We start from the raw sequence: 25,276 nt of genomic DNA, 5'->3' as shown, positions 1-25,276 counted from the left end.
AATCCCATGGACAGAGGAGCCTGGCGGGGCTACAGTCCATAGGGTCACAGAGTTGGACATGACTGAAGTGACTTAGCACACTTCTTTATTATATGTTATGATGAGAGAGTGGTTGTCCGGTTGGAAGTCTATTTCTTAGCCCTCTTGTATTTGGTGACATCATTCTACTAGTTCTTGCCAGTGGAATATATGTAGCATTAAAGTATGTTACCTGCCTCCTATGGTGTTTTAAAGTAGACATGCCTTCGCTGTTCTCTCTTTGCCTTGGTCACTGGCAAAATGTAAAGGCCTCTAAGGCTGGGTGCAGGACAGAGCTGCCAAGTGGAAGAGAACTGGAATTCTGGCTCGCCACATGGAAGGTCGTCTGCTCATGAGGAACAACTGCCCCATCTATTCCCAGTGTGGAGATAATCTCCACCACATCAAGTTTCTCCTATGCCTCAGCAGTAAAGAATCCACCGGCAACGTAGGAGCCACAGGAGATGCAGGTTCGATCCCTGGGCCAGCAAGATCCCCTGGAGAAGGAAATGGCAACCCATCCAGTATTCTTGCGTGGAGAATCCCGTGGACAAAGGAGCCTGGTGGGCTACAGTCCATAGGGTCACAAGCAGCTGGACAAGACTGAAGCAACTTAGCATGCATGTACATAAAGCCACTGGGAATTTGAGGTTTATGTGTCATAGCAGCTACTAACCTTTATTGAGCACCTGCCACAGACAACATGTGTAAGTCTTAAAACAACCTCCACAGAGAAGACCTGCAAACACTTTCATATATTAGAAAATCAAGACATGGAGAGGCGAAGGAACTTGCCCAAGGTTTCCCAGTTATTAAGTGGTAGAACCAAGGCTTGAACCTGGGTCTCTCTAGTTACAAAGCTCCACGAACATTTCATTTTGCTTCACCGCAGGTGGAAGACAGGTGATCCAACTTGGTACTTGGATTAAAAATACAATCCCTATGCATTTTATACAGGTAACTTTTTTTTTGAATTCTCAAAGGACAGCAAAATTACACATCTGTTCTTCCTACTCTTTACATGGTAGACGCAAAGTTCCAATTTACAAGGGGTGGGTGTGAGATGATTATTTCATTATTTCAAATTTGTTAGTATCTTCCAGATCAAGACAACGTTACACAAAAATGCCAAAGAGAAAGATCCGCTCCACCTTTGTAACCTGCTGATACTCTTATGGTGTTTAATTTGAGTAGAGTTCAGCAACTCACGGAGGGCATGAAAGAACTTTTGCTCCACAAGGCTGACAGTTAACAAAGGAGAGAACAGAATGACTGACTTGTTTGCACAACTGTGTGAATTTAAAGAACTATATGGGGTGTGCATTCTACACAAAATCCAAGTAGGAAGAAAAATGAAGCACTGTACCCTGCACACAGCAATAAAAATGAGGGGATTCATTACAGTAAGAAAATTCACAGCTGGCAATACCAGAGAGGCAATAAGATATCTGGTCCATCTTCATGCTTACCTTTTAGAGTCATAGTGTTTGAAAAAAAAAGTTTTCTTTTTATATTAACAAAGTCACTCCAGTTAATCTCTTTAACTCAGCTACGTGAAAAATTTGGATGACACTGTAGAAGTCCTACGCGTTTCACCGGTGAGAAAAATTGGTAAATCCTTTAAGTTTGTGTAGCCGGTTATGACAGAGTTTTGTTTGTTTAAATAACATATTCTAATCACCAACAGGTTTGCACAGAGCACTGAACATTATACCTAATTCACAGATGTACTAATGAGGAAGAGGAAAATGTTAAACCAAATAAAATGTAATAGCCATTCTGGTTCAATAAAATTGATGGCATTTAGGGTGGTATTCAGGGGATTGGTCTACCTAATTTAAACAAGCAATCCCATTTTGGATAAGTTAATGCACTGATTGATACAATGATGTAATGGATGTAAAAAGACGTAAAAAAGTTGTTTAAAAATTTCAAAGCAGATTATACAACGTTATTCCTGATATTAGCATTATTATTTTTAGCACATAATGCAAGGGTGGAAATTACCAAAGACTATCATTTAAAGCATTAAAAACCTCTACAATGCGTTATGTAAAATAATTACACATTTAACTATGCAAATGGACAGATGAATTAAGAGAGGTTATTCTGAAATTAAAAAAAATCTGAGGGAAATGTTTTTAAAATAAATGTTATCACTTTCAAGTATACTTAATAACTAAGATGAATGTTAGATATGCCATATGACACACTCTGGAAATTCTCATAAGCCACGTACTCATACCAATGACTTACCCACTTTGCTCATGGCTTTCCCACTTCCGTAGCTCACCCTGTATTTATTCTATATGGCTCATCTATTCTGAGCCTTTCCCTGACACTATGAAATAGACTTATTTCCTTCCCCCACCCTTCTTTGAAAACACTAATTATACTTATTATGGGGATTTATAACTACTCACTGGAAAAGACTCTGATGCTGGGAAAGGTTGGGGGTGGGAGGAGAAGGGGACGACAGAGAATGAGATGGCTGGATGGCATCACCGACTCTGTGGACATGAGTTTGAGTGAACTCCGGGAGTTGGTGATGGACAGGGAGGCCTGGCGTACTGTGATTCATGGGGTCGCGGAGATTCGGACACGACTGAGCGACTGAACTGAACTGACTGATTTTCCAAACAGATATTTTGCCAATATAATACCAGCTTATAAAGGACCTTTATATTCTAAATGTCAAGGATTGGGTCAGGGTCTAAATTCCTTCTTGAATTATACAAAATCTATTTTTCCTTTAAGGTGGGTTGATTACCTTCCCTACCTGACTCCCAAATGCATTTCTTACTAATACTATTAATTTAAGGCAGCATTTTTCTTGCTATTTCAGAGATCGCCTTAGCCCACCAGGTCTAACGAACCCTAACTAATTTCTTAGGGCTTAATAATTGTTTTTGGAATAAATGTGAGGGCTCCACTGTGATCACTTCAAGGGCCATGTGTCACAAATAGCATTGAAAACGGAAATCAAGACAATGACCTCAACTTAAAAGGTGTATTTTATATAGACAAAAATAACCTTTTAATGCGGTACAGGACATTAGACAATTGATTATGATATGATTACCACACAGAGGACAATGTTAGGATTAGCCAACAACAAGCTTATTTTTCCTCCAAAAGGAATAGTCTTCAAAAAGTTTTTTTTTCCTTGTCTGGCTTTAGGGTGGTTTATTTCTATCTCTAAATAAATAGATATTTATTTAACTATGACTTAGAATTTATATCTCAAGATGCAAAAGGGCAACATAGTGCCACACATGAATGATGACCCACCATGACAGTCTCTTTGATAACGACTTTACTTGGAAAAACATATTCTTCAATAAAAAAATTATTTTTTAATGTTGACTTTGTTCTCTTAAGGCAACGTTGGAAAACACTGTAGCCCAACAGGAAATACAGACGAAAGCTTCAAATATAGAGCACACAAAAAAAGCCATTTTTAAAGCTTATGCCCATCAAGTTTTCCACTTGATATAAGTCATATACAAAGTCTTAGTCCAATGTGAACCCATGCTGTGAAATTTCTGTAGCACCCACCTCAGAAAATTCTGTTAAATATATAAACACCGCTGAAAAGAAAACTTCTGGGCACTAGAAGTCAGACTCAAAGGGAAAATAAACCTGATTAAAAAAAAAAAAAATCCCAAGGAAAGTTATATAAGCACAGTGCAACAAGGTCATAAGCTTAACCGTCCTTCACTGTAATATTTGAAAGTAAATTGGCGTTTTAGCGACCTGCTTTGGTCGTCGTTCTTTTCTCAACTCACAGAGATGCAACAGAATAAGAATGGCTTCACGTGTATCTTACAAACCAACTGGAGAAGTGATAGGCTTTATGGGGTAAGAAACCTTTAAAAATGAGTATAATACTTTTTAATGGATTAAAAATGAACCCCATGAATGCCCCTGGACCACCTAAGGAGAAGGTTCTCCAAATAGGGTTTAAATGACATCCTTTTCTTACCACTATGGAGCACACCAGTATCTTAGGGAACCTCACAAAGTAAATTTAAGCACAACTTGAAAATACACTTTAAGAGCTTCACCCCAAATGACAACCTCCTCTGTTCTTTTCAGAGCAGAACCACAGCTTTTTGAGAGGTAAGACTTTAATAGGGTTGTAATTATAAAGTAAGTGATAACTACACATTAAAATGATTCTTTTACCACTGGGTAGAATAAAAATAACCATTGGATGTGGTCAAGTAATTCTTCTCAGCATTAAAAAAAAAAAACCTATTCTAGAAGAGATAGCTTTAAGCTTCTGAAAATACAACCACTTAGTCTATCACTCAAAATGATGAATAGAAAAACATTTTCTAGAGATAACTTTTTCTGTCAGAAAGTTTAATATTTCTAAAGAAAAATCTTTTCTCCAAAATATATATGGCTGTATATAAGAGACGGTTAATATAGACTATTATACAAAGTGAAGTAAGCCAGAAACAAAAACACCAGTACAGTATATTAACACATATATATGGAATATAGCAAGAGGATAACGATAACCCTGTATACGAGACAACAGCAGAGACTTGGATGTGTGGAGCAGTCTTTTGGACTCTGTGGAGAGGGCGAGGGTGGGATAATTTGGGAGAATGGATTGAAACATGTATATTATCATATGTGAAATGAATCTGATGTGGTTGGGGGCTCCCCACCTCAACACTCTGTGGATTTAAGAGGCCATTCCTTCCGGAAGTGTATAAATTAGCCTGGGATAGAACCTGCACGCTGAATTTACTAATTAAGAAATGAGAAAACAGAACTATAAAGGTGGCATAGAAATACAAGAAACTATTCTTAAGTAATCTTTTAAAACTTTGAACAGAGTTACAGATTTTGCCATTTGTTATAAACTGGTATATGTAATTTAACCAGAACCATGAGAAAGTTGGTATTGTGTGAGTTCTGAGGCACTTTCGACATGTTGTAGGAATGATGTGGACTTTCTTGAGTGTTACACATTCATAAGTGAATGGTCTGTATCTCGTGCCTTTGTTGGTTTTCTGTGAGCTGTGGTTTCTGGGAAATGAGCAGCTCTCATTCCTGTAACTCTTGTAACCCAGTCATTCGTGTGCCTCCTTCATGAGGATTCAGCGTGGCTGTGGTGCTGTTATCCCTCTGATAGGAACTCTAACTCAGTGTAAAGCCCCAAAGATCTGTTACTTATTTTTATTTTATATTGTACTATATTTTATTTATAGTGTTGTGTTTGTTTCAGGTGTACAGCAAAGTGATACAGTCATATATATATATACATGAATTAACAAAAGCAGCTCCCGTCTTTTGATGGGGAGCTCATGGTTTATAATACAAATGGCATTATTTTGAGAGAGGGATAACTTAGGTATGGCATTGGGTATTTTTTCTTTTTGCAGCTTGAGACAGTTGTAAAATAACTTAATGTAGCTTTTTGCAACTGTGTATTCTATAGTATTTTTTTCATTTGGTGAAATTTTAACTGTTAATGTTTATGGCATTGTGCTTTGTACCAAATTAAAAAAAAATTTTCTAGAGATAACTTTTTCTGTCAGAAAGTTTAATTTCTAAAGAAAAATGTTTTCTCCAAAATATATATGGCTGTATAAAAGAGATGGTTAATATCAAGCAAATTGTATAATCCCATGTTCTGTAATAATCCCATTTTCTCTTCCTATGTTATAGACCACCACCAAATGTTAACTTGTTATTTCTGCACTGGTTTGGACATTGTAGTGCCTTTCTGAATTCCAATCTGTGTTGAACAAAATTACTTAACATTAGAAATCTGAATTGGTGTTTAAAGACAGAACATTCTCTACTCAGATGAACTAAGATGGGGCTATCTTGTCTTTCTAGCTTGGCATCTCTGAAGTGCCTGACACTCAGTAGAATTCAAGGAAAACTTGTTGAATAAAATGAAATACAACATTTGCCTTCTTTCATATAATATTGCACCACTCTCACTAACAGTACAGAATCAGAAATTTATTTTTGTACTGACTCACAACAGTTCTAAGAGCAAGAAATATACAGTTAACACATTTTGTGTCTATGTCCTGCGGAATCTTATAAATGACTTATCAGCAAATGGAGTGCGGGTGGGAACCAACAACTTTTTTAATGTTTCTTGAGATGTTAGCTCAGTTCCAAGCTGGCTTCTAATTTTGAAAGTAGTTTTAGGCATTATATTTTATTATCTTGCATTGTTTTAACCGTTAATCTTTTCTGAAGATGATAATACATTCAAGGATTGATATTCCTGAATCAAATTATTACACGGCACCTAGCATAGCAAACTGGAGAAGGCAATGGCAACCCACTCCAGTACTCTCGCCTGGAATGGACGGAGGAGCCTAGTAGGCTGCAGTCCATGTGGTCACAACGAGTCGGACACGACTGAGCAACTCCACTTTCGCTTTTCACTTTCACGCATTGGAGAAGGAAATGGCAACCAATTCCAGTGTTCTTGCCTGGAGAATCCCAGGGACGGCGGAGCCTGGTGGGCTGCCATCTATGGGGTCGCATAGAGTTGGACACGACTGAAGCGACTTAGCAGCAGCAGCAGCAGTGGCATGGTAAACACTCAAAATACTTCTTGAAGAAGAAGATGAGGGGGAAACAGGAGAAAAGGGAAGATGAGGAGAAAAAATGATTAATAATAATGAGGAGGAGGTAGAAGAATAAGAAAATGTCAGTAGATATGGAAGAAACTCTTGAAAAAATAAAGAAAATGACTGATTTTTGGTTTGGTAAAAATTTGGTCTCAATATATACCCCTAACCTGACTTAAATTTCTTAAGTAGGTTCCATCAGTTCAGTTCAGTTCACTCACTCCGTCGTGTCCGACTCTTTTGTGACCCCATGAATCGCAGCACGCCAGGCCTCCCTGTCCATCACCAACTCCCAGAGTTCACCCAAACTCATGTGCATCGAGTTGGTGATGCCATCCAGCTATCTCATCCTCTGTCGTCCCCTTCTCCTCCTGCCCCCAATCCCTCCCAGCATCAGGGTTTTTCCAATGAGTCAACTCTTCGCATGAGGTGGCCAAAGTATTGGAGTTTCAGCCTCAGCATCAGTCCTTCCAATGAACACCCAGGATTGATCTCCTTTAGAATGGACTGGTTGGGTTCCCTGCAGTCCAAGGGACTCTCAAGAGTCTTCTCCAGCACCACAGTTCAAAAGCATCAATTCTTCGGCGCTCAGCTTTCTTCACAGTCCAACTCTCACATCCATACATGACCACTGGAAAAACCATAGCCTTGACTAGACAGACCTTTGCTGGCAAATTAATATCTCCGCTTTAGTGAGTTGATTAAAATAAGAATATTTTATCAAGAGCCAAAAGTTAGAACATGATAAAGACACAGTATAATGCTCTATAATCCCCATATAACTACATGAAAGGCTCTGGTAAATTCAGTCAATAGTTCAGCCAAGATTTTGAGACAATTAAAGATATAAAGGAAGGCACTTCATATCTTAAAAGCATTTATTTGTTCAGATTCCCTAAATAAGTACTGAACATGAAACATGTTGTTTGATTTTTTTTTTAATGTAAGTTGATACCACTATTGATTGCTTTTCCTGTATGAACTCCTGAAAAAAGACACAAAGAAAAATAAACAGTGGTGTACATAAATTATCTAACTCTCATAAAAATGCTGTTATTTTAAGATTTGTTTTTCAGAAGAAAAAGTATTCCGTATGTTTCTCTGACTAACTCTATTTGGTCAAATGAATAAAGATTTTGATGAAATAATCATTTAAGGCAAAAATAACCTGGACATATATAAAATAGGCCTGTGAAGTTATATGCCTAAAATGAATAGTATCTGCAGCTTAAAATTGGGTAACTATAACACAGTATTGAAATATTAAAATTGAAGTAAAATCCGTATTTTTTAATCAAAAAAGTACACATCGGGGTAAAAAGTTTGGTAAAAACGCACAAACTTCCAGATGAATAAGGTCTGAGGATCTACTGTAAAACACAAAGACTACAGTTGATAACACTGTATTGTATAATGGAAATTTGCTAACAGAGTAGAACTTAAATGTTTTCACCAAAGGGTGGGGGGGAGATAAATATGTGAGGTGATGAATATATTCCTTAACTAGATGACAGGACTTCTTTTATACACATACACACAATCACACATGAACACACACAATCACACATAAGTGAGAGAGAGAAAATCTTTATAGGAAGGAAATGGGGCTGCTAAGGAAACTCTCAGATAGAAATGGAGGAATTTTCTGTTTTAATCCTATAACATACAAGACTTGGGTAGACATTTCCTTTATGAAACTAACTTATAAATACATAAAATTAGTGAAAATTCACCTTTGCACTTCCCTAGTAAAACAAGATACACAAGAAGTTGTGAAAAATATGCCATTTTCAAAAAAGAATGTTAAGTGGTGTTCAATATAGAGGAAAATGTATTTTGAGAAAAACAAAGTGGTATAATGTAGTCCTTTTAACGTTACTGGATAGGTTACTAGCTATTCTAATTGCCAAGTATTCCCTACTCACATTTTTCTAAATAAGGTAAGATAAATAATTATTCAGTTCAGTTCAGTTCAGTTCAGTCACTCAGTCGTGTCTGACTCTCCGCGACCCCATGAATCACAGCACGCCAGGCCTCCCTGTCCATCACCAACTCCCGGAGTTCACTCAAACTCATGTCCATCGAGTCGGTGATGCCATCCAGCCATCTCATTCTCTGTCATCCCCTTCTCCTCCTGCCCCCAACCTTTCCCAGCATCAGAGTCTTTTCCAGTGAGTCAACTCATCGCATGAGGTGGCCAAAGTATTGCAGTTTCAGCTTTAGCATCAGTCCTTCCAATGAACACCCAGGATTGATCTCCTTTAGAATGGACTGGTTGGATCTCCTTGCAGTACAAGGGATTCTCAAGAGTCTTCTCCAATACCACAGTTCAAAAGCATCACTTCTTCGGCCATCAGCCTTCTTCACAGTCCAACTCTCACATCCATACATGACCACGGGAAAAACCATAGCCTTGACTAGACGGACCTTTGTTGGCAAAGTAATGTCTCTGCTTTTTAACAATTATTACAGCTCCTCTATAAGACAATCAACCTTCACATCTAATATCAACAATATTAACAGATACAATCATATTTATTACCTGTATTTCACGAGTGTAGGTATTAACAATACAAGCTACTTGCCTAAATTTTTGTACATGAGTGTAGTAATACATACATCCACAAGGAAATGAGATTCAGTGAGATGACTTACCCAGTTTAAACAGACACAGACTAAAAACTAACACTGAAAACTGGACTTCTAACTCAACTTTAATGTGTACAGGCATCACTGCTGACTGTTTAAATGCGGATTCTGATCCAGTAGATCTGAGGGGACTCAAGATGCTACATTATCAACTAACAGCCAGAGGATATTGATGCTGCCAGTCCCAAGCCCCTCTTTGGATAGCATGAAATGAACCCATTTCCTCGTTGCTGCTGCTGCTAAGTCACTTCAGTTGTGTCCGACTCTGTGTGACCCCATAGACGGAAGCCCAACAGGCTCCCCCGTCCCTGGGATTCTCCAGGCAAGAACACTGGAGTGGGTTGCCGTTTCCTTCTCCAATGTGTGAAAGTGAAAAGTGAAAGTGAAGTCGCTCAGTCGCGTCCGACCCTTAGCGACCCCACGGACTGCAGCCTACCAGGCTGCTCCATCCATGGGATTTTCTAGGCAAGAGTACTGGAGTGGCTTGCCATTGCCTTCTCCGCATTTCCTCGTTAGACTGACACAAAATGAAGCAAAGTGACTATGTATGTTTATACTCAAAACCCACCTGAACTGAAGATTTCTAGGAAAAAAAAAAAAAGCACACTTTTGTGAGGCAATTCACAAAATCTCTCTACATTATTTTTATTATGCCTCTTACAAACCCTAGAAAATAGGTGCCATCATTTTTATTCCTCAGATAAAATGTTATCATAAACTTGGTTTTAAGCTCAGACTTATAATCACAAGTGTCCATGACCACCAGTCTGATGGACTGGCCATTGTCTGTGTAAAGCCCGACCAGGTACACGGGCTAATAAGTTCCCATTTTTTGGGGGGATATCCTTAAGGAAGAATCTAGAAATAAATGACAAATTCTAAGCTCCTTGCTCCTGAATGCCCTTTAATAAGGCTTATAATTTCTCCTGCATCTTCACCATCTCTCCATTCATTTAAACTAGTATAAGGACCAAATCTTGGATTATCGTAATACGCCTCTGAAATGCCTCCTTGTATCCATTCCCCTGCCACTGCACCCTTACAGTTCTTGTCCTCTCTAATTCAGATCAGGCCATTTGCCCGCGGAGAGCTCTCCAATAGCATCACACTCTATGAGGCAAATTCAGACACTTTCCAGGCCTTGGGGCCCCAAAGAATCTGCACCCTATGTGGCTCTAACTTAATTGTGTACCACACCCAATGCTCACTTTGCTCCAGCCATACTAATCTTCTTTCTGTTGCCTGAATACCTCAAACACCTTCTCATTTCAGAGCCATTGTGCTGACATTGTCTTCTTGGAATCACTGGCTCCAAATCTCCTTGCTGGTGGCATCTTTGTGCAGTCCAAGATTCAGCTAACAAGGCACTTCGCTGGGAGGTCTTTCATGACTAGCTAATCTAAGATAGACTTCACTAGATATTCTTTCACACCCCACTTTTCACTTTGCCACCATCAGAAATGATCTTGTCCATTTATTTATCAATTTTAAAAAATGTCTGTTTCATCCTGCTCCCTGCCCCTTCCTGTCCAGCAACCTGAGAACAGGGACATTGGCAGCCTTACTTACTACTGTATCCTCAGCACATACCACACAGTACTCAATAGTTAGTTTTTGAATGAATTATGTAAAAAGGAATTTAACAGATGTGAGAACATGACATATTCTAACCACAATAGGTCACTTTGAAAATTTAGATCTGTGGGGCCCATTCATTTTTCAGTGTGGTTTACTGGTGAAGACATGGAATCATAGTCTGGTTGTACTATTTCCATAAGTGTGGGCAAATAACTTAATCTCTCTGGATCTTGTTTCCTCATCTGTAAAGTGAGAAAACAGTATTTACTGCATAGAGTTGTGGTAAGGATTAAAGAGCTAATAAATACAGAGTACTGAGAACAGCATGTGGCTTATATTAAGTGTTCAATGAACAACTGTATTATTTCTACATATGCCCAGTCACTAGTCCAGGGTGGGGAACCTGTAGGGCCCTTAGGGAAGCATGGACCACCTTCGTAGCAGGAAGGCTGGCAGAAGAACAGCATCCTGCTGTAGAGAGATGACTGACCAAATGAGACATCAGAGCTGGGTGGCTTGAAGTGTTGACTGAGAGAAAGGGTGCAGACCTTAAGGTTTGGGTACTGGACAGCAGAAGCAAGGCTGGTAAATGGTGCAGATCAGTCTTCAAAGACATGAAGAGTATATCTGGTTCCAGAGATGCACTGCCATTTAGGGTATAGGCTGGGAAAATGCGTTAAACTATGTGTTTACATACTGAAAGAAGAGAATGAACCTTGCATTTCTGCCCTTGCATAATTTCTTTCAGCCTATTTCTTAATTGTACAGTTTCCATTAGTTTTGTGTCTATTGTAATTCTAGGGTATTTAATTAAAAAAATAATCATAATTTCACCATTAATGGCAGGTGACCCATAGTTTTAAATACTAATGCCCTGACTTCAAATATAATAGGTATCTTCATAGCTAAGAGTCATACTTAACTATTAATAGTAGATGAAAAAAGGAAGAGCCACTTTTTATTCAGATTCTGGGACAAGAACTCATAAGAAATGTTAAACTGGATCATGCCAATGGCTCATACAACTATCAGAGTGTTTGGTCTTTGACAGTCACTCCCGAGGAAGTCTTCTAATGAATCTGATAATTGTCCCTGTTGATGTCAGTCTGAGCTTGAGATGTCCAAGCACCCGCTCTTTAGTTCGATGTCAAACATTCTTTCCTCTCTCTCTTCATTTCTAAATGGAGCTGTTCAAATAATTTGTAACCTCACCAATTTTCTCAAGTAGAAAGAAAGCCATGAAAGAAACTTGTTTGGTACTAAACTCAATAAATATCAAGGTGTAAATAGCACTTAGATATAATCATGTACTTTTGCTTAGACCAAGTACATGCAGGACATGAGTCCTCTGTTCAGTAGCTATTATTAAAGCAACAGTAACTGCCAATTTGACAAAATAACTTTAAAAAATGTCACAAATGACTCAAGAATTTTAGCAGATGGATTTTATTATTTACTAGGAAGAAGCTAGAGGTCAAAATAATATGCTTTCTATTCTATTCCACACACACATATATATAATAAAAAAACTTTTAAAATGATATTTGCCAATAAAGGTCTTCAAGAAAAGTTTATAGATTTTTGCTGAAATCTTTTGCCAACAATTTTCAGAGATAACCACTTATGCTGATGATAACATAAAAATGATGACTTTTCCAGAGCCCTATTTGCTTTCTAAGCACTTGAACATATATGACCTCATTTTAACTTTATAATAACCTTATGGAATATAAGATATACATATAGGGTATATCGAATCTGATATCAGGTTTCCATTTGACAAGTAAAAGAACATGTACATAGAAGCTAAGAATTCTTCAAAGTCACACAGCTGATTAACAGTGGGGCCAGAGAATGGGATTGTTGTCACTTTCTCCAATTCAGTACATTAGACAATAATTCCTAGATGTTGTGACTAAGCAGGGCTTCCCTGATAGCTCAGTTGGTAAAGAATCCTCCTGCAATGCAGGAGACCCCAATTTTAAAAAACATTTCAAAGGGCCCAACAGGGTTGCCAGCTTTGTTCATTTTCTAGGTAGAGAAAAAATATATATAGATAGATAGATATGATGTCTACCTACTATTTCTATCACATCATAAAACTATCCTTTATCACCCCAAATAGGAAAAACATGATCTGAGAAAATGTGTAGTTCTTTAATAACATTTGTTTGTAAGAAAATCACGAATTTGTACTTTTCCCCCTTCGTTTTACTGTGGACTGATGAAAACTCTTGTTGTGGTCTAGGACCAATTCTCAGACTAATACTTGCAAATCATTAAGCTCTTTCATACTGTTTCAAAAGTCATCGTAGCTCTTCCATAACTATGCCTTGTTGCATTTCACAGTCTTTTAGAAGAAGAAACCGATAAGTGCTAAAAGTTTTCCCTTTTGAAAGATACTATTCTTCAACTGATACTGTAACAAAATGATCAGTGTAGTAAGTTTACAAAACAATCAAAACACAGAGCTGTTGACTGACTGATGGACATGCCCAGGCTGAGGGACGGCAGTGAAGCAACAAAAGTAGAAGCAACATGGAAACCACCATAATTACTTTCCCCACTTCCCACAGACAGGAAGAAGGGCAGGAAAAATGTTTCGTGCCTCCTTTCTCATTTCTTCATCCACTTTCACATTCATCCAAGGAAATGAATTATCATGATGACTTCCGTCTAGGTGTGTGCCACATCTGTGTTTAACTACACAAAGCCCACCTTTATCCCCTCTCCTAGACTTGATTTTACAGTCTGTAAGAAGTTCCCAAGTTTATATATATATATATATTATATAACATGTAAATGTCTACTTTTATAAAAGTTTGTCGTTAATTTGGGACTTCCCTGGTGGCTCAGACAATAAGGAATCTGCCTGTAATGCAGGGGACCCTCAGACAACAAAGAATCTGGGTCAGGCAGTCCTGGAGAAGGGAACTGGCTACCCACTCCAGTATTCTTGCCTGGAGAATTCTATGGACAGAGGAGCCTGATGGGTTATAGTCCATGGGAGTCACAAAGAGTCGGATACAACTAAGCAACTTTTACACACACACACACAGAGACATAAACAATTTATTTACCACTGTATTCTACTAAAAAAATACAAGGGCACTGAGGTTGGTTTGCAGGACAATCTTAAAGAAGCATTTTCCATGCTGGTTATACTGATAGTTTAATGTTACAGCACTCACCAAAAGGAGTTAACTATCAAATCTCAATCTTATAACCTTGATCAATGCATGACCCTCCAGTATCTGTGACCTTCTTTGATTATATTCTTCAGCTTTGGGAGGGAGCTACATAAAAGGTGTTGTGGGAGAGAAAAGGCAGTCCAATCAGCCAAATCAAGCCCTGTGATCAGTGTCATAGCAAGAACATCCTCAACCCAACCCAGTCCCGTCTGGAAAGAAACTCACCAATAGGATGCTTTGACAAAGAAGATCCTTTAATGTTCAACAGGTATAGTGACACATTCTCCTTTTTAGAAACTCCTTTAATACAAATTTTTATCAAATACCTTTTTTCTATGAAAGGTAAATACCTATATATCTATCAAATGACCACACATTACTAATAATAGTTATATAGTGTTTTATGGTATATAACACATTTTAACTTAAGCCATCATTTCTTAGGAATATTCTGAGACAGGCAATATAATTTCCCTTTTATTGAACAAGAAACAGACTCAGAGAGGTTATGTGATTTGCTTGTGCTTAGTTGCTCAGTCGTGTCTGACCCTTTGCAACCCCATGGACTGTAGTGTGCCAGGCTCCTCTGTCCATGGAATTTTTCAAGCAAGAATACTAGCTGGGGTTGCCATTTCCTCCTCTAGAAGATCTTCCCAACCCAGGAATTGTATTCACATCTCCTGGCTCTCCTGCATTGGCAGGCTGATTCTCTGCCACTGAGCCACCTGGGAAGCCCATGACTTGCTTCAGGTCACACAAACAAGAGCTTGAACCCAAGGCTGGTCCTTTGACCACATGTTCAGGGCACTTCTCATTATTAGCATTCTTTGCAAAGACAGTCGAGTCACTTCTTAAGGTAAGCCCAAGGACTAAAAGAATAAACGAGAACTAGCTTTTATTCCAATCAGGGCAGAGAGCCAATCTATCAGTAACCTCAGAAAGAAGGGCTGCCCATACTATTAAAAAATCTGGGAGGGTTGATGGTTTTCTTCAGTTTTCTCACCATTACTATAATGCCAATGTCATTTGTGTTCATTCTACCTGATTTCTTAGAATTCATCATGTAAGTAAGCCAATATAACATAGCCATGAATTAGGGGCAAGGGAGAACACTGGCCATTCATAAAAGAAATCATTTGGAATCATTTTCACTATACTTGCTCTTACAAAATGAATATTTTTTTTGTAACACTAAACTTTAAAAAAAAAAAAATCAATGGAAATGTTGTCAACCACCTTTTTTGCTGTTCATATACTAGGTAAGAGCTACCCAAAAATACATAAACTAGATCCTATATAATCTAAACTTTGCAAAATAGCTGAATAATGAGAGACTGCTAACTAAAAAGAGGTTAATGGATATTTACTTAGTAGGTAAAAACAAACATTCATTACCTGAAACATTAATAATGCAAAAGCATGTCTGTTTTAAGTAAACTCATCCTAGATTAGGGCTATGTTTTCTGAAATTAATAACTAGTGTTAATTCAAACCAAAAGTTTGGACAGTATTAACTAACACTTACAGTACCATTACCATGACTTTCTTTTTCTCCATGTCTGATTACAGGCTCTGCTCATGATTTGAAAAAACAATAAAAACAAAACGGGACCATTAGGAATCATTTCCTAATGACTTCCTAATCATTTCCACCAGGACAAACAAGTACTGTAAACTCGGGGCTGGTACTTCTTTGCCCTTGTTCACATCATTTAGACTGATTAAAATGTTAATTTTTACATATGTGAATAATCGCAAAGGAGCAAACAACTGGAGACAGCACTGTGTGCTAGCCATCATTGCAGGTGGGTAAACTGACAACATGTAACCACATATTAAGACAAATGTAGAATTTAGACAAAGTATTCCATCTCTTTTCAGATGTATACTTTTAAACCTCAGGAACTGTTTTCAGTAGATGTCATGCCTTTTAACTTGAAAAAAGATAAGCGCAAATAAGCTCCCAATTGTCTCCCCAATATGTAAACCACATCTCGGGCTGCTGTCTCTGCTACTCCTTTGAAGTTTCCCTGAAATGTCATGTGTTGTGAAGACTGCTGTGCATAAGCAAGACAATTTGCTCACTCTCAGAATTCTTACCGGTTTCCACTGCTATTTGGTATCCAGCCTCTAGTCTCCGAGATGACCTTTCCAGCCTCTCTGTGTTATCGAGCAGATGTGCCCTCTGAAAAAGAAAAAGGGAAAAAAAATCAGACGACTGTCTACAATGTTCTTTTTTTGCCTTAAAAAAATAATGCCGTTGTATGCCCTAACATTTCGGGGGGAGGGCGGATCACAATCCATTATAGATAATTTTTAGCAAATCTTCCTTTATACAAACCACTACAATGAACCGATTTTCAATCAATCAATTGTGTAAGGACCATCCATTTTTTGTTTTGTTTTAAAAGGCAGACTCACGTTGTACGTGGCCACAATGAATCTTACGCCAAAACACTGAGAAATGTATGAAGACCAGAACAAACTGGATCTTTCCTGTTGCAGAAGTAGCTTTATGAGTTATTTGCATGGATCGATGATCCCTATTTTGTATTTATTTTTTTATAAAATGCAATCAGGAAAAAAAACAACTCACTAGTTCCTTTGATTCCTAAAGAATTTTTAAACGAAAATTTTATTCTTAAAGAATGCCCCTTAATTTTGAATGTGCAGCAAGATGCCATATAGAACAACATATGCTACTAAAACAGAATACTAAACAGCAATTCTAGTTCTAAGACCACTCAGGGCAACCACTAAGAAACAAGAGACACATGTTCCCTCATGCACACAGATGTACGAAATTATGGATTTATTCCCAAATATATGGCACTATACTGAAAGTGAATTTCCGACAGTGTTTTAGACTAAGAACTAAAATGATAATAATAATAATATACATTATTTTATATTATGTCTGATGGGGGAAATTAGATTTCCCCCAAATCCTCAGCTTCTAAACTTTCTTTTCTACATTGAGCCTGATCTTTTTAAGCATAACAATCATACATTAGATCTTATTCAGACTGACAAATACATTTATAAGCTAATCATGGCTGTGAATGGATAGCAATATGTGCATGCCCTTGGGAGTGTGTGTTTGTGTGTGTGTCCACATGTGTGTACTGATGCATGTATGTCTGGATACTTAAAAATGCCAAAATATGTGTAACTATATATTTCGGTATGTGTACGTGCACGCATGTATTTGTATAAATTAGTACTTTACCCCGTCAAATCAGTTTTGGTATCTGGTCAAAAAGAATGAAAAAAATGCAACCATAACTCCAACTTTGTGTTGTTGACAGATGTCATTTAAAATCGAAGAAATGCTTTCTAATAATAAAAAAAAAAGGAGGTGCCACACATATTATCTGAGTGGCTGTCGAGCGAAACGATCCACCTTGCTCTAATGAGCCCCCATGGATCTTGGAGATGCAAGCTGTATTGACATGCACACTTAAGCTAATACACCTAGACCAGTGCCTCCAAGCTCTAGCAGCCAGGGATGCTGACAGAATATCTCGCTTCCATCTTCAAAGAAAGGAAGTGATTAGTATGTTATCATTACCATTCAAAACGTGATTTCCTTATTCCCTCCCGGCATAGGTGACACATCTGAGATGCGGCCAGACGTTGGAGGCAGCTAAAGCCACATCAAAGCTTTCCTTGAAAAAATTTTTTTTGGGGGGAGTGCTGGGGGGAGTGGGGGGAAGAATCATTAAAACAATGCATTTAGAACAGAGAGATAGGACCTGATGTGAAGGTCACGAAAGCTGCAACAACAGTCTATAGTAATTAATAGAGTCGTCTACTATACAGTGGAGAAATTAAGAGAAAAACTGCCCCTCCCTCTGCCAAAAGAAAAGCACTAAATAAATAAAAGGGAGGAAGGAAAACATATATCATAAAGATGCAAAATCACTGAAGTCTGTAATTGAGAAAAGGAAAAGCAAGGGGAGCTTTATGTGTTTTGCATTAATGACTATTTTTAAAAAAACTTAACACTTTACTCAGCTTGTCAAAAATTAGGAATAAGAAAAGCTTTCTTATTCCTAATTCTCACTACATGAAGGTTTTGGGAGTGGGAATTGCTCTTCCCTTCTTTGAATATTGTTTTCTAATTTAACAAAGGACTTGATTTTTCAAATCGGTGATTCTCTAGAAAGATATCAGCATTGTGGCATCAAGAATAAATGTGAATTTTAAACCAGAATTCAGATCAAAGATTTTGGTTCATTTTCATATTGGGTGAAATCCCTAAACTAAAAGAAAATATTTAGCTACTGCAGATTTAAAGAAATCAAAGTTCAATACTGAAAATGGAGAGTTTAATTATACAATAATGAAAACGTAGGAAACAAAGTATTTAAACGTAGAATGATTTATGAGATTTCATGAATGGGAGCCAAATTAGTTTATCCAGTATATGGCTTTGTGATGGAAAGCAAAACTGCTAACAGAACTTTTTTATTTAAAAAAAAAAAACGAAAAGGATCTATTCCTAAATAATGTCAGTAACTCTTCTGCAGGACAGTTCAATTTTATCAGAGTAAATCTGCACACAAGAGGACTATCAGTTTACCAGCAGCTTTCCAGCAGGACCTCACTTTGTATTTTGGAACCTCTTCACTTAAGTCAAGCTAAAATCAAGTTCTTGTAACAGCTGTGCTATTTACATTGTTCCCTTAGTTGTACATTGCCCTGGTCTCTGAAAATGAAAGGAAATACAGTACAGTAGCAGCTGATGCTTTCAACTTGCCCCCACACTCCATCCCAAACTCATTCTCTCACCCTCTTCTCAGCCCTTTTCAAAGCAGGTAAGTGAAGCTGTGCTGGAGCTTCAGACACAGCTCAACTTGTGTGAGGAGCTGGGCAACGTGGAGAGCTGGAGACGCAGGATTCAAACGGAGAGCTCGGCACAGCCAACACCGGTTCAGCTCCCTGTGCATTATCAGCCCGATTCCAAGCATGCTCTTTTTCCAGAACAGAGCCCAAACAGAGAGCCCCTTGAAAAAAGAGCATCTTGAGGACTGGATGGGGCATACTTTGTTTCCAAATAGTATGAAACATTCTATTTTGAAGCAGAGGAGTGTTTGTCTTCTTAGGATAGATACAAGGAAGAAATCAGTGTTTGATTACTCTGAGCATCCTGCCTGAGAAACAATGACTTCGGAGCAGGTCATATACCAATAGCGTCATCACTGTAACCCATTCTATAAATATCAATGATGCATACATATCAAAGACTGTTAAGAGAATATTTCAGAGTATATAATTCTGTTAGTTGAGTGATCTGATTCTTCCAAGTACAATTCCACTTCGGGTTATAGTGTTGGTAACATTCATTCCAGAAGCATAACTGATAAAACTGTTGCTATAGGCACAGCAAAGGAATTAAAAGCCATAACATGATGATGAAACATATTTTAAAAGAAATGCAGATGTGATGTTTTCAGCTGATAGAATTAAGATTTCTAAGTCCACACCATTCAGCTTAAAACTAAATCTTCTGTCAATGATGCTGATGGTACTAAGGCACAAGGGCTTATTAATTATATTCATTGATAAATTCAAGGCCAAGAGCTTCATGTAGTTTCTTCATAGTCTAGTTGGTTGCATTAATATTTGAAAATTCAAATTTTTCACCTGAGCCTGAGCATATGCAAATACCTACAAGAAGACTGTCTTGCAAAAGAATAATGTTGACATATCACTCACCTCAAGAATAATCTTATACATCAAAACTATGATTTATAATATTCATTTAATACATACATCTGCTTCCATGCAGGGAAGATAAAAAAAACACAAAAAGGTTGGAAGGTGAGGGTTTTGTGTTTTCACCCTTCATTTTATATATCATTATTACTTTTGTAATAATATACCATATTATTATATCAATATATATATATGTATATATAGTACCAATATATATGTATATATATTGTACCAATATATACCATCATATGTCTACTGAAAGACATCATGAATGCATCTTAAATCAGAAGAGTTGTTGAAAACCACTCTCTGCAAACATCTAAATTAGCACTCATATCACCTAGAGAATGATGACATACCAATTAAAAAAAAAAATTCCAGGAAAAATCTCAAACAACACAAACCTAAAGTTGAAAATAATTCATAGTACTCTGCTTACTATAAGCAATTAGACAATTTAAAAATTGTAATATAGGTCATTATTTTATGTCCTAATGTAAAAGCAACTAAATTCAATCTCACTAATTAAAAACTATAACTACTCTATTTCTGAAAAGAGTAGCAGAGCATATTTGATAAGTATGGCCTAATTTAAAAAAATATTTAGAATCATTTGACATCCCTCATGCATACAGGGATAAAATTATCAACATTGTTATAAACATTTGCTGAACTACAAAAAAAAAAGTCTGGAGCTGTATTATGAAGCAGGCTAGCAAACTCAGAAAAATGAGAACTCACTTGGGTGCTATTTCCTACAAAAAAGAGTGTTTAAAAATGAGGAGAGGCTTGGCTATTCTTAGGTATCTGTGTACATAGACTAGTAGAGTATTTATAACATACGTGTGTTTCCCCAAAAGGATAACAGGCTCATGGTATCTAACGTTGAACTAAGAATTTTGGTTGAAGGAAAGGAGTTAGTTTAAAAACAGGTTTCAGTAAATTCAGAATGTCAGGAAAAAAATTAATCCTGTTGACTTCTTTGAGAAACCAAGGCAAACAAAACAAAACTGAAGTCAGTCTACATGAAAACTACATTTGGGTATAGCTTCAAGCTATTCCTTTCTTTTTCCTCCCTTTTTTGGTCTTTAAAATATGAATTTTCTTCCAAAGCTAGAAAACAACAATGATCACTGTGATAAGCATAATTAGGGTGTACTTGGTTTTTTTTTTTTTAAGATAGCAGAGAACATTTCTAGCAATATAATCAATGCTTTTAATATGCGCAGATTTTCCTGGAAAAATGAACCCAACAGTTTTACTTTAGATTTAGATACTCAATTTTATAGGGAAAAGCAGAATTAAAAAAAAAAAAAAGCAAGCTAGGAAGTACTCACCTCTTCACGTAATTTTATCAACTGCAACATGAATGCACCAAAAAAAAAAAAAAAAGATAAAAAGGAAAGAAATGGCAGGAAAGAAAGATCAGTTGTGTGACAGGATACAGAATTAACATTGACAATTTATCTGTTTACATGTTTAGCATTTAAAAATCACAGACAAACACATTAAAAGAACCTAAACATAGACTACATGCAGAGTTTTTTGAACGAATAAAGATCACTTTCTCACACTGTCACATTAAACAAAGAGAATAGTGTGAAATTCTCTTTTAAAGTACATCTAAGACACCATCATGAAATAAAGGGGAACGACTTCATAGAAGTCTATATTATAAAGAAAGAAAACAAGTTTACTATTCCTCTCTTCTAAGAATGTACCACTGAAGAGGTTTTGTATATACAAGTTTTCAGGATGTTTCTCTATTTTGAATCTTGACAACTGCTTTCAGATTTTTACCTCCAAATGAAAATGATTAATAGCGCATGCCTTTGTCTCAGTAAGTATTTTAAAACAACAAACTGGTATCTTAATGTCATACTTATACCCATTCTAATAACAGGATCACCTTTGGAAGTAAGATTATTTTAATTGGGAATAAAGCATGCCAGGAGAGATAATATTTAGGACATAAAATAAGAAAATATTTCACAATCCTTAGCAATACTGTTTATATCAGAGTTGATTTCCAGGGTTTTGTTTTGCTGAAGAGGTTACTGTAATCATAAGGTGTTTTAATTTTAATTTTTGAAGTTTTTTCACTTATCAGTTTTCTTCATCTTGAAAACCAGGTCATTTCAAAGCAATGAACTCTCTAACCTCATTTGTACTGGAATCTTTTTTCACCAAAGTCAAACCTCAAGCCACTCTTTACCTGTTAGTAAACTCTAGCGTGATAATATTTTGATTCTTCTCTGTAGAACAGTTAATTGTCTTTGCAGATAAAACAAGTTGTTTTACTCTTTAGAAACTAGAAAATGGATATAACCATATGTCTGGTTCCCTGTGTGTGTGTGACAGTATTGTATTCTAATCCACAAATATTGGAGAGTTGAGGTGTTTTCCACAGTTTCTACAATGAATAGAAATGATGTTGTATGAGACTATAAACCATATTCTAGGTCTGAAACTTGCATCCTCAGCAATTCAGGTCTACAACTGATAATTTTTAAGCATCCAAATATCTGTAACATCTGTTATAACACTTGACATAAGCAGGCCAATAAATTAAACTATTGCTTTGGGAGACACGTGCCATGAACTGCTTACTATAAGTCTTTCTAAAAGTATCATGTTTACTATAGCCCAGATCTCTCAAAGCTTAAAACTATTTTTGTCTCCAATTCAAGGAAAACCATATGCATTCCAGCTTAGTCTGTTATTTCATTTGTTATTTGAAAAGTATTTCAAGTACAAAAGAATGAGATTTCAAACCAGTTATGAATCTTAGAAAAAGGGTACAGAATCTATTACATAAGGTCTCACACTGCATTTAGTGAAAAAGAAACTTTTTCTACCTTTCAAAAATACATATGAAGTTGTTATTACTTGTAATTAATACAATTATTATCTCAGCAACCACTGAGTGTGTAAGTCAATCATCTCATCATTTCACGGGAAAAGTTACAATTCTTCCATAGAAGAAGTAAAATTCTAAACTAAAATACCTGGCCTATCATATATCGGAATCTTTCTCTTTGCTATGGGAACATCATGGGAGAAAAAGGGCAAACATTAATTCTCAGAAAAAGCTGATCTGGGATTGATCGCACAGCTAGTTTTTTTCTTTTTTCTTTCTGGGGGCACCATTCTTCAGTTGACTATGATACTTAAAGGGCCAAAGTTTAAAATTACTCTTCAGCAATGGAGACCATTTGGGCATGCCACCCTGCCATAATCAATGAGTGTTTAAAAATGCTACCCATTTGTTTTTTCAATAGGTTCCAAACAAAAAACGTTCTATCTTGTTTGTGCTGCATGGCTGCATCCAAGCTTTACACCGGATTTGTAGCTAAGCTAAGTAATGGGAGGGGTTTTAATCTTTATCTTTTTTTTTCTTCTTTTTTTAGTTAGTCTGAGAGTTTTCACTCAAGTAAACAAAAGATGGCCTGTTTTTGAAAATTAACAATGCTTAGACCAGGCTGAAAGTAGTGATTTCGTATTTTTTCGATTCACATTTTATCGAGTTTCTAGCTCCGTCATAGGCGACATGAAACTGTGCCATGCCACCATGTTGAGTTATGATAATCAACATCTTTTTTGAAACAAAGATTCTGCCCCCCACCCCAGCCCCATGCAGAATTTGATACAAGAGGTAATCTGTTTCTTTGTGGGCTGAAAAAATCTGGTTTACGCTGGTTTGAACCAGTGGAATCTCTTGTGGTTAAGCCTTCTGCTGTGACTAAAATCAAAACTGCACTGCAGAGCATGTGAGGGTTTGTGCGCGCGCGCCTCTGTGTGTGAGGGGTGTCACGTGACCCCCAGAACTACCGAATTTTTTTTTTAAAGCTGATAACGCGACTGCCGTCTCTGTCCGCATACAGATAACGAATAAATGCTGAACTCTATTAAACGCCCTTTACACATTATCGTGGGTCGAACACACAATTTTCTGAACTTATGATGACAGTCTATTTATTTTGCTATAAACCCTCAGCACGTAACGAACAGATTTGTGCCTGGTAATGATCTGCTCTGCCAGGGCTATATGAAATGATACCGACCTTCTTTAGATCTTGGGGAATTAAATTGACCGACTTCACCCCCTGGTCTGTAGCTGAAGTTTGACACACTTTATGCACAGCAAGCCCAAACCGGAACTTAAGAGAACATCGCATTAAAAAATTAAGCAAATCATATCTGCTGAATATTGCTTTACCGCAAAAATTTCCTCACGTTTAGACATACCCTACTCTTTATATATTTTTTTGAACCTTCTATTGGGATTTACTCAAATTTCATTTACTCAGGTTTATTCACTGATCAATATAATTTTGCATATGGAAACTGAGACACTATTAGGTTTCAGAAGTAGAGCTTTGAATATTTGTCCCATTATCATACTCTACTGTGAAGGGGATTTAATTCTGTACGAATTTTTTTTTTTCCTTTCCTAAGAATTGTGTTCATGAAACTAAATCGAGTTAACAGTTATTAAAGTTTCCACTCTAAATATAGCATCACTACATTTTAAGAACAAGCTCTTTGAAAATATTAAGATGCTGTCATATGCAATGGAAAATTTGATTTGTCAAAAGAACAGAATGATAATGCCCAAGACAACTAACAGTTCATGGAAAGACCCAACAATATTTGAATGTGCCAAACAGGTAAATTTGCCTCTTCTCTGTAAATCAAGGATGAGCTATACTTGATTGCATGAAATGGAAGTAACAGAAATGAATTTATACCAAGCAATTAATTTGGCGTTAAATAAAAATGTGTACTGCATGGAGAACATTAAAAATGCATTTGAAAATTCTTAATTTTTGAAATTATAACAATTCTAATCATGGCAAAATGTTTACATATATAAGAGTAAATTAATATACTGTATAGTTAATTGGAAGATTATGATTATGTGTATCAACGGCCAAGTTTTAGATGCCTAAAAATGCATTATAAAAACTGGCAGACTGAGAAGTAAGAACTAAGGTATTCATATTTGTCTAAATCTACAAAGAAGTCACTATAGGGAAGATGTGGATATTGCATTGAAAATAACTAATTAGACAGCACTTAGTTCATTTGTCTATTTACAACCTTTGCTGTTAATTATTTATCCTTTTTTTCTGACCTATACTTTAAAAAAACTGAGATATAACCCAATTTTAAACAAATATTGCCACCTTTGGTCTTATTTTTTACCTCTAAGTTTTCCCTGTATTGTTAAAAATTTACCATAAATATGACATGGCCAAGAAGTTCTGAAAAACTAATTTCTCAATAATTAGGTTGAAAATAAACATATCTGTGTGCAGAAAATATTTTCTTCTCTAATTTACTAGGTGAGCTTCTCTAATTTACTGGTGAGGTGATCCTAGTCAGAAAAAGCTATCTTCTCAGCCACTGAGCTGCAAAAATTAAAATGAAAAGCCAAATCTTTCCTTCCTTTAAAGAAAAAGTTTCTGTTTTGATTTCATAGTCTGAATGAATACTGAT

At 36.7% G+C, this 25,276-nt stretch overlaps 1 protein-coding gene across 5 annotated transcripts in view; it reads right to left on the bottom strand.

The window, feature by feature from the left end:
- The window catches only part of VTI1A (vesicle transport through interaction with t-SNAREs 1A), a 387,110-nt gene that overhangs the window by 279,477 nt on the left and 82,357 nt on the right, over positions 1-25,276 (bottom strand). For 3 of the 5 annotated variants that reach the window (XR_008685737.2, XM_055424649.2, XM_055424647.2), the window contains exons 5-6: positions 21,112-21,132; positions 16,154-16,238 (exon numbers count right to left, since the gene is read on the bottom strand). Coding sequence is in view for 4 of the 5 variants with exons in the window: in XM_055424649.2 (XP_055280624.1) it covers positions 16,154-16,238; positions 21,112-21,132 (106 nt within the window). In the remaining variant the exon portion in view is untranslated. The remainder of the gene's footprint in view (positions 1-16,153; positions 16,239-21,111; positions 21,133-25,276) is intronic. The other 2 variants (XM_055424650.2, XM_055424648.2) reach the window with 1 other exon arrangement.

Source organism: Moschus berezovskii, chromosome 12 (genome assembly GCF_049115385.1).
Source record: "Moschus berezovskii isolate FMDL1 chromosome 12, NW_MosBer_1.0, whole genome shotgun sequence".
Taxonomy (NCBI): domain Eukaryota; kingdom Metazoa; phylum Chordata; class Mammalia; order Artiodactyla; family Moschidae; genus Moschus; species Moschus berezovskii.
The sequence above is the reverse complement of the archived record's forward strand: the minus strand, read 5'-3'. Positions and strand labels throughout refer to the sequence as shown.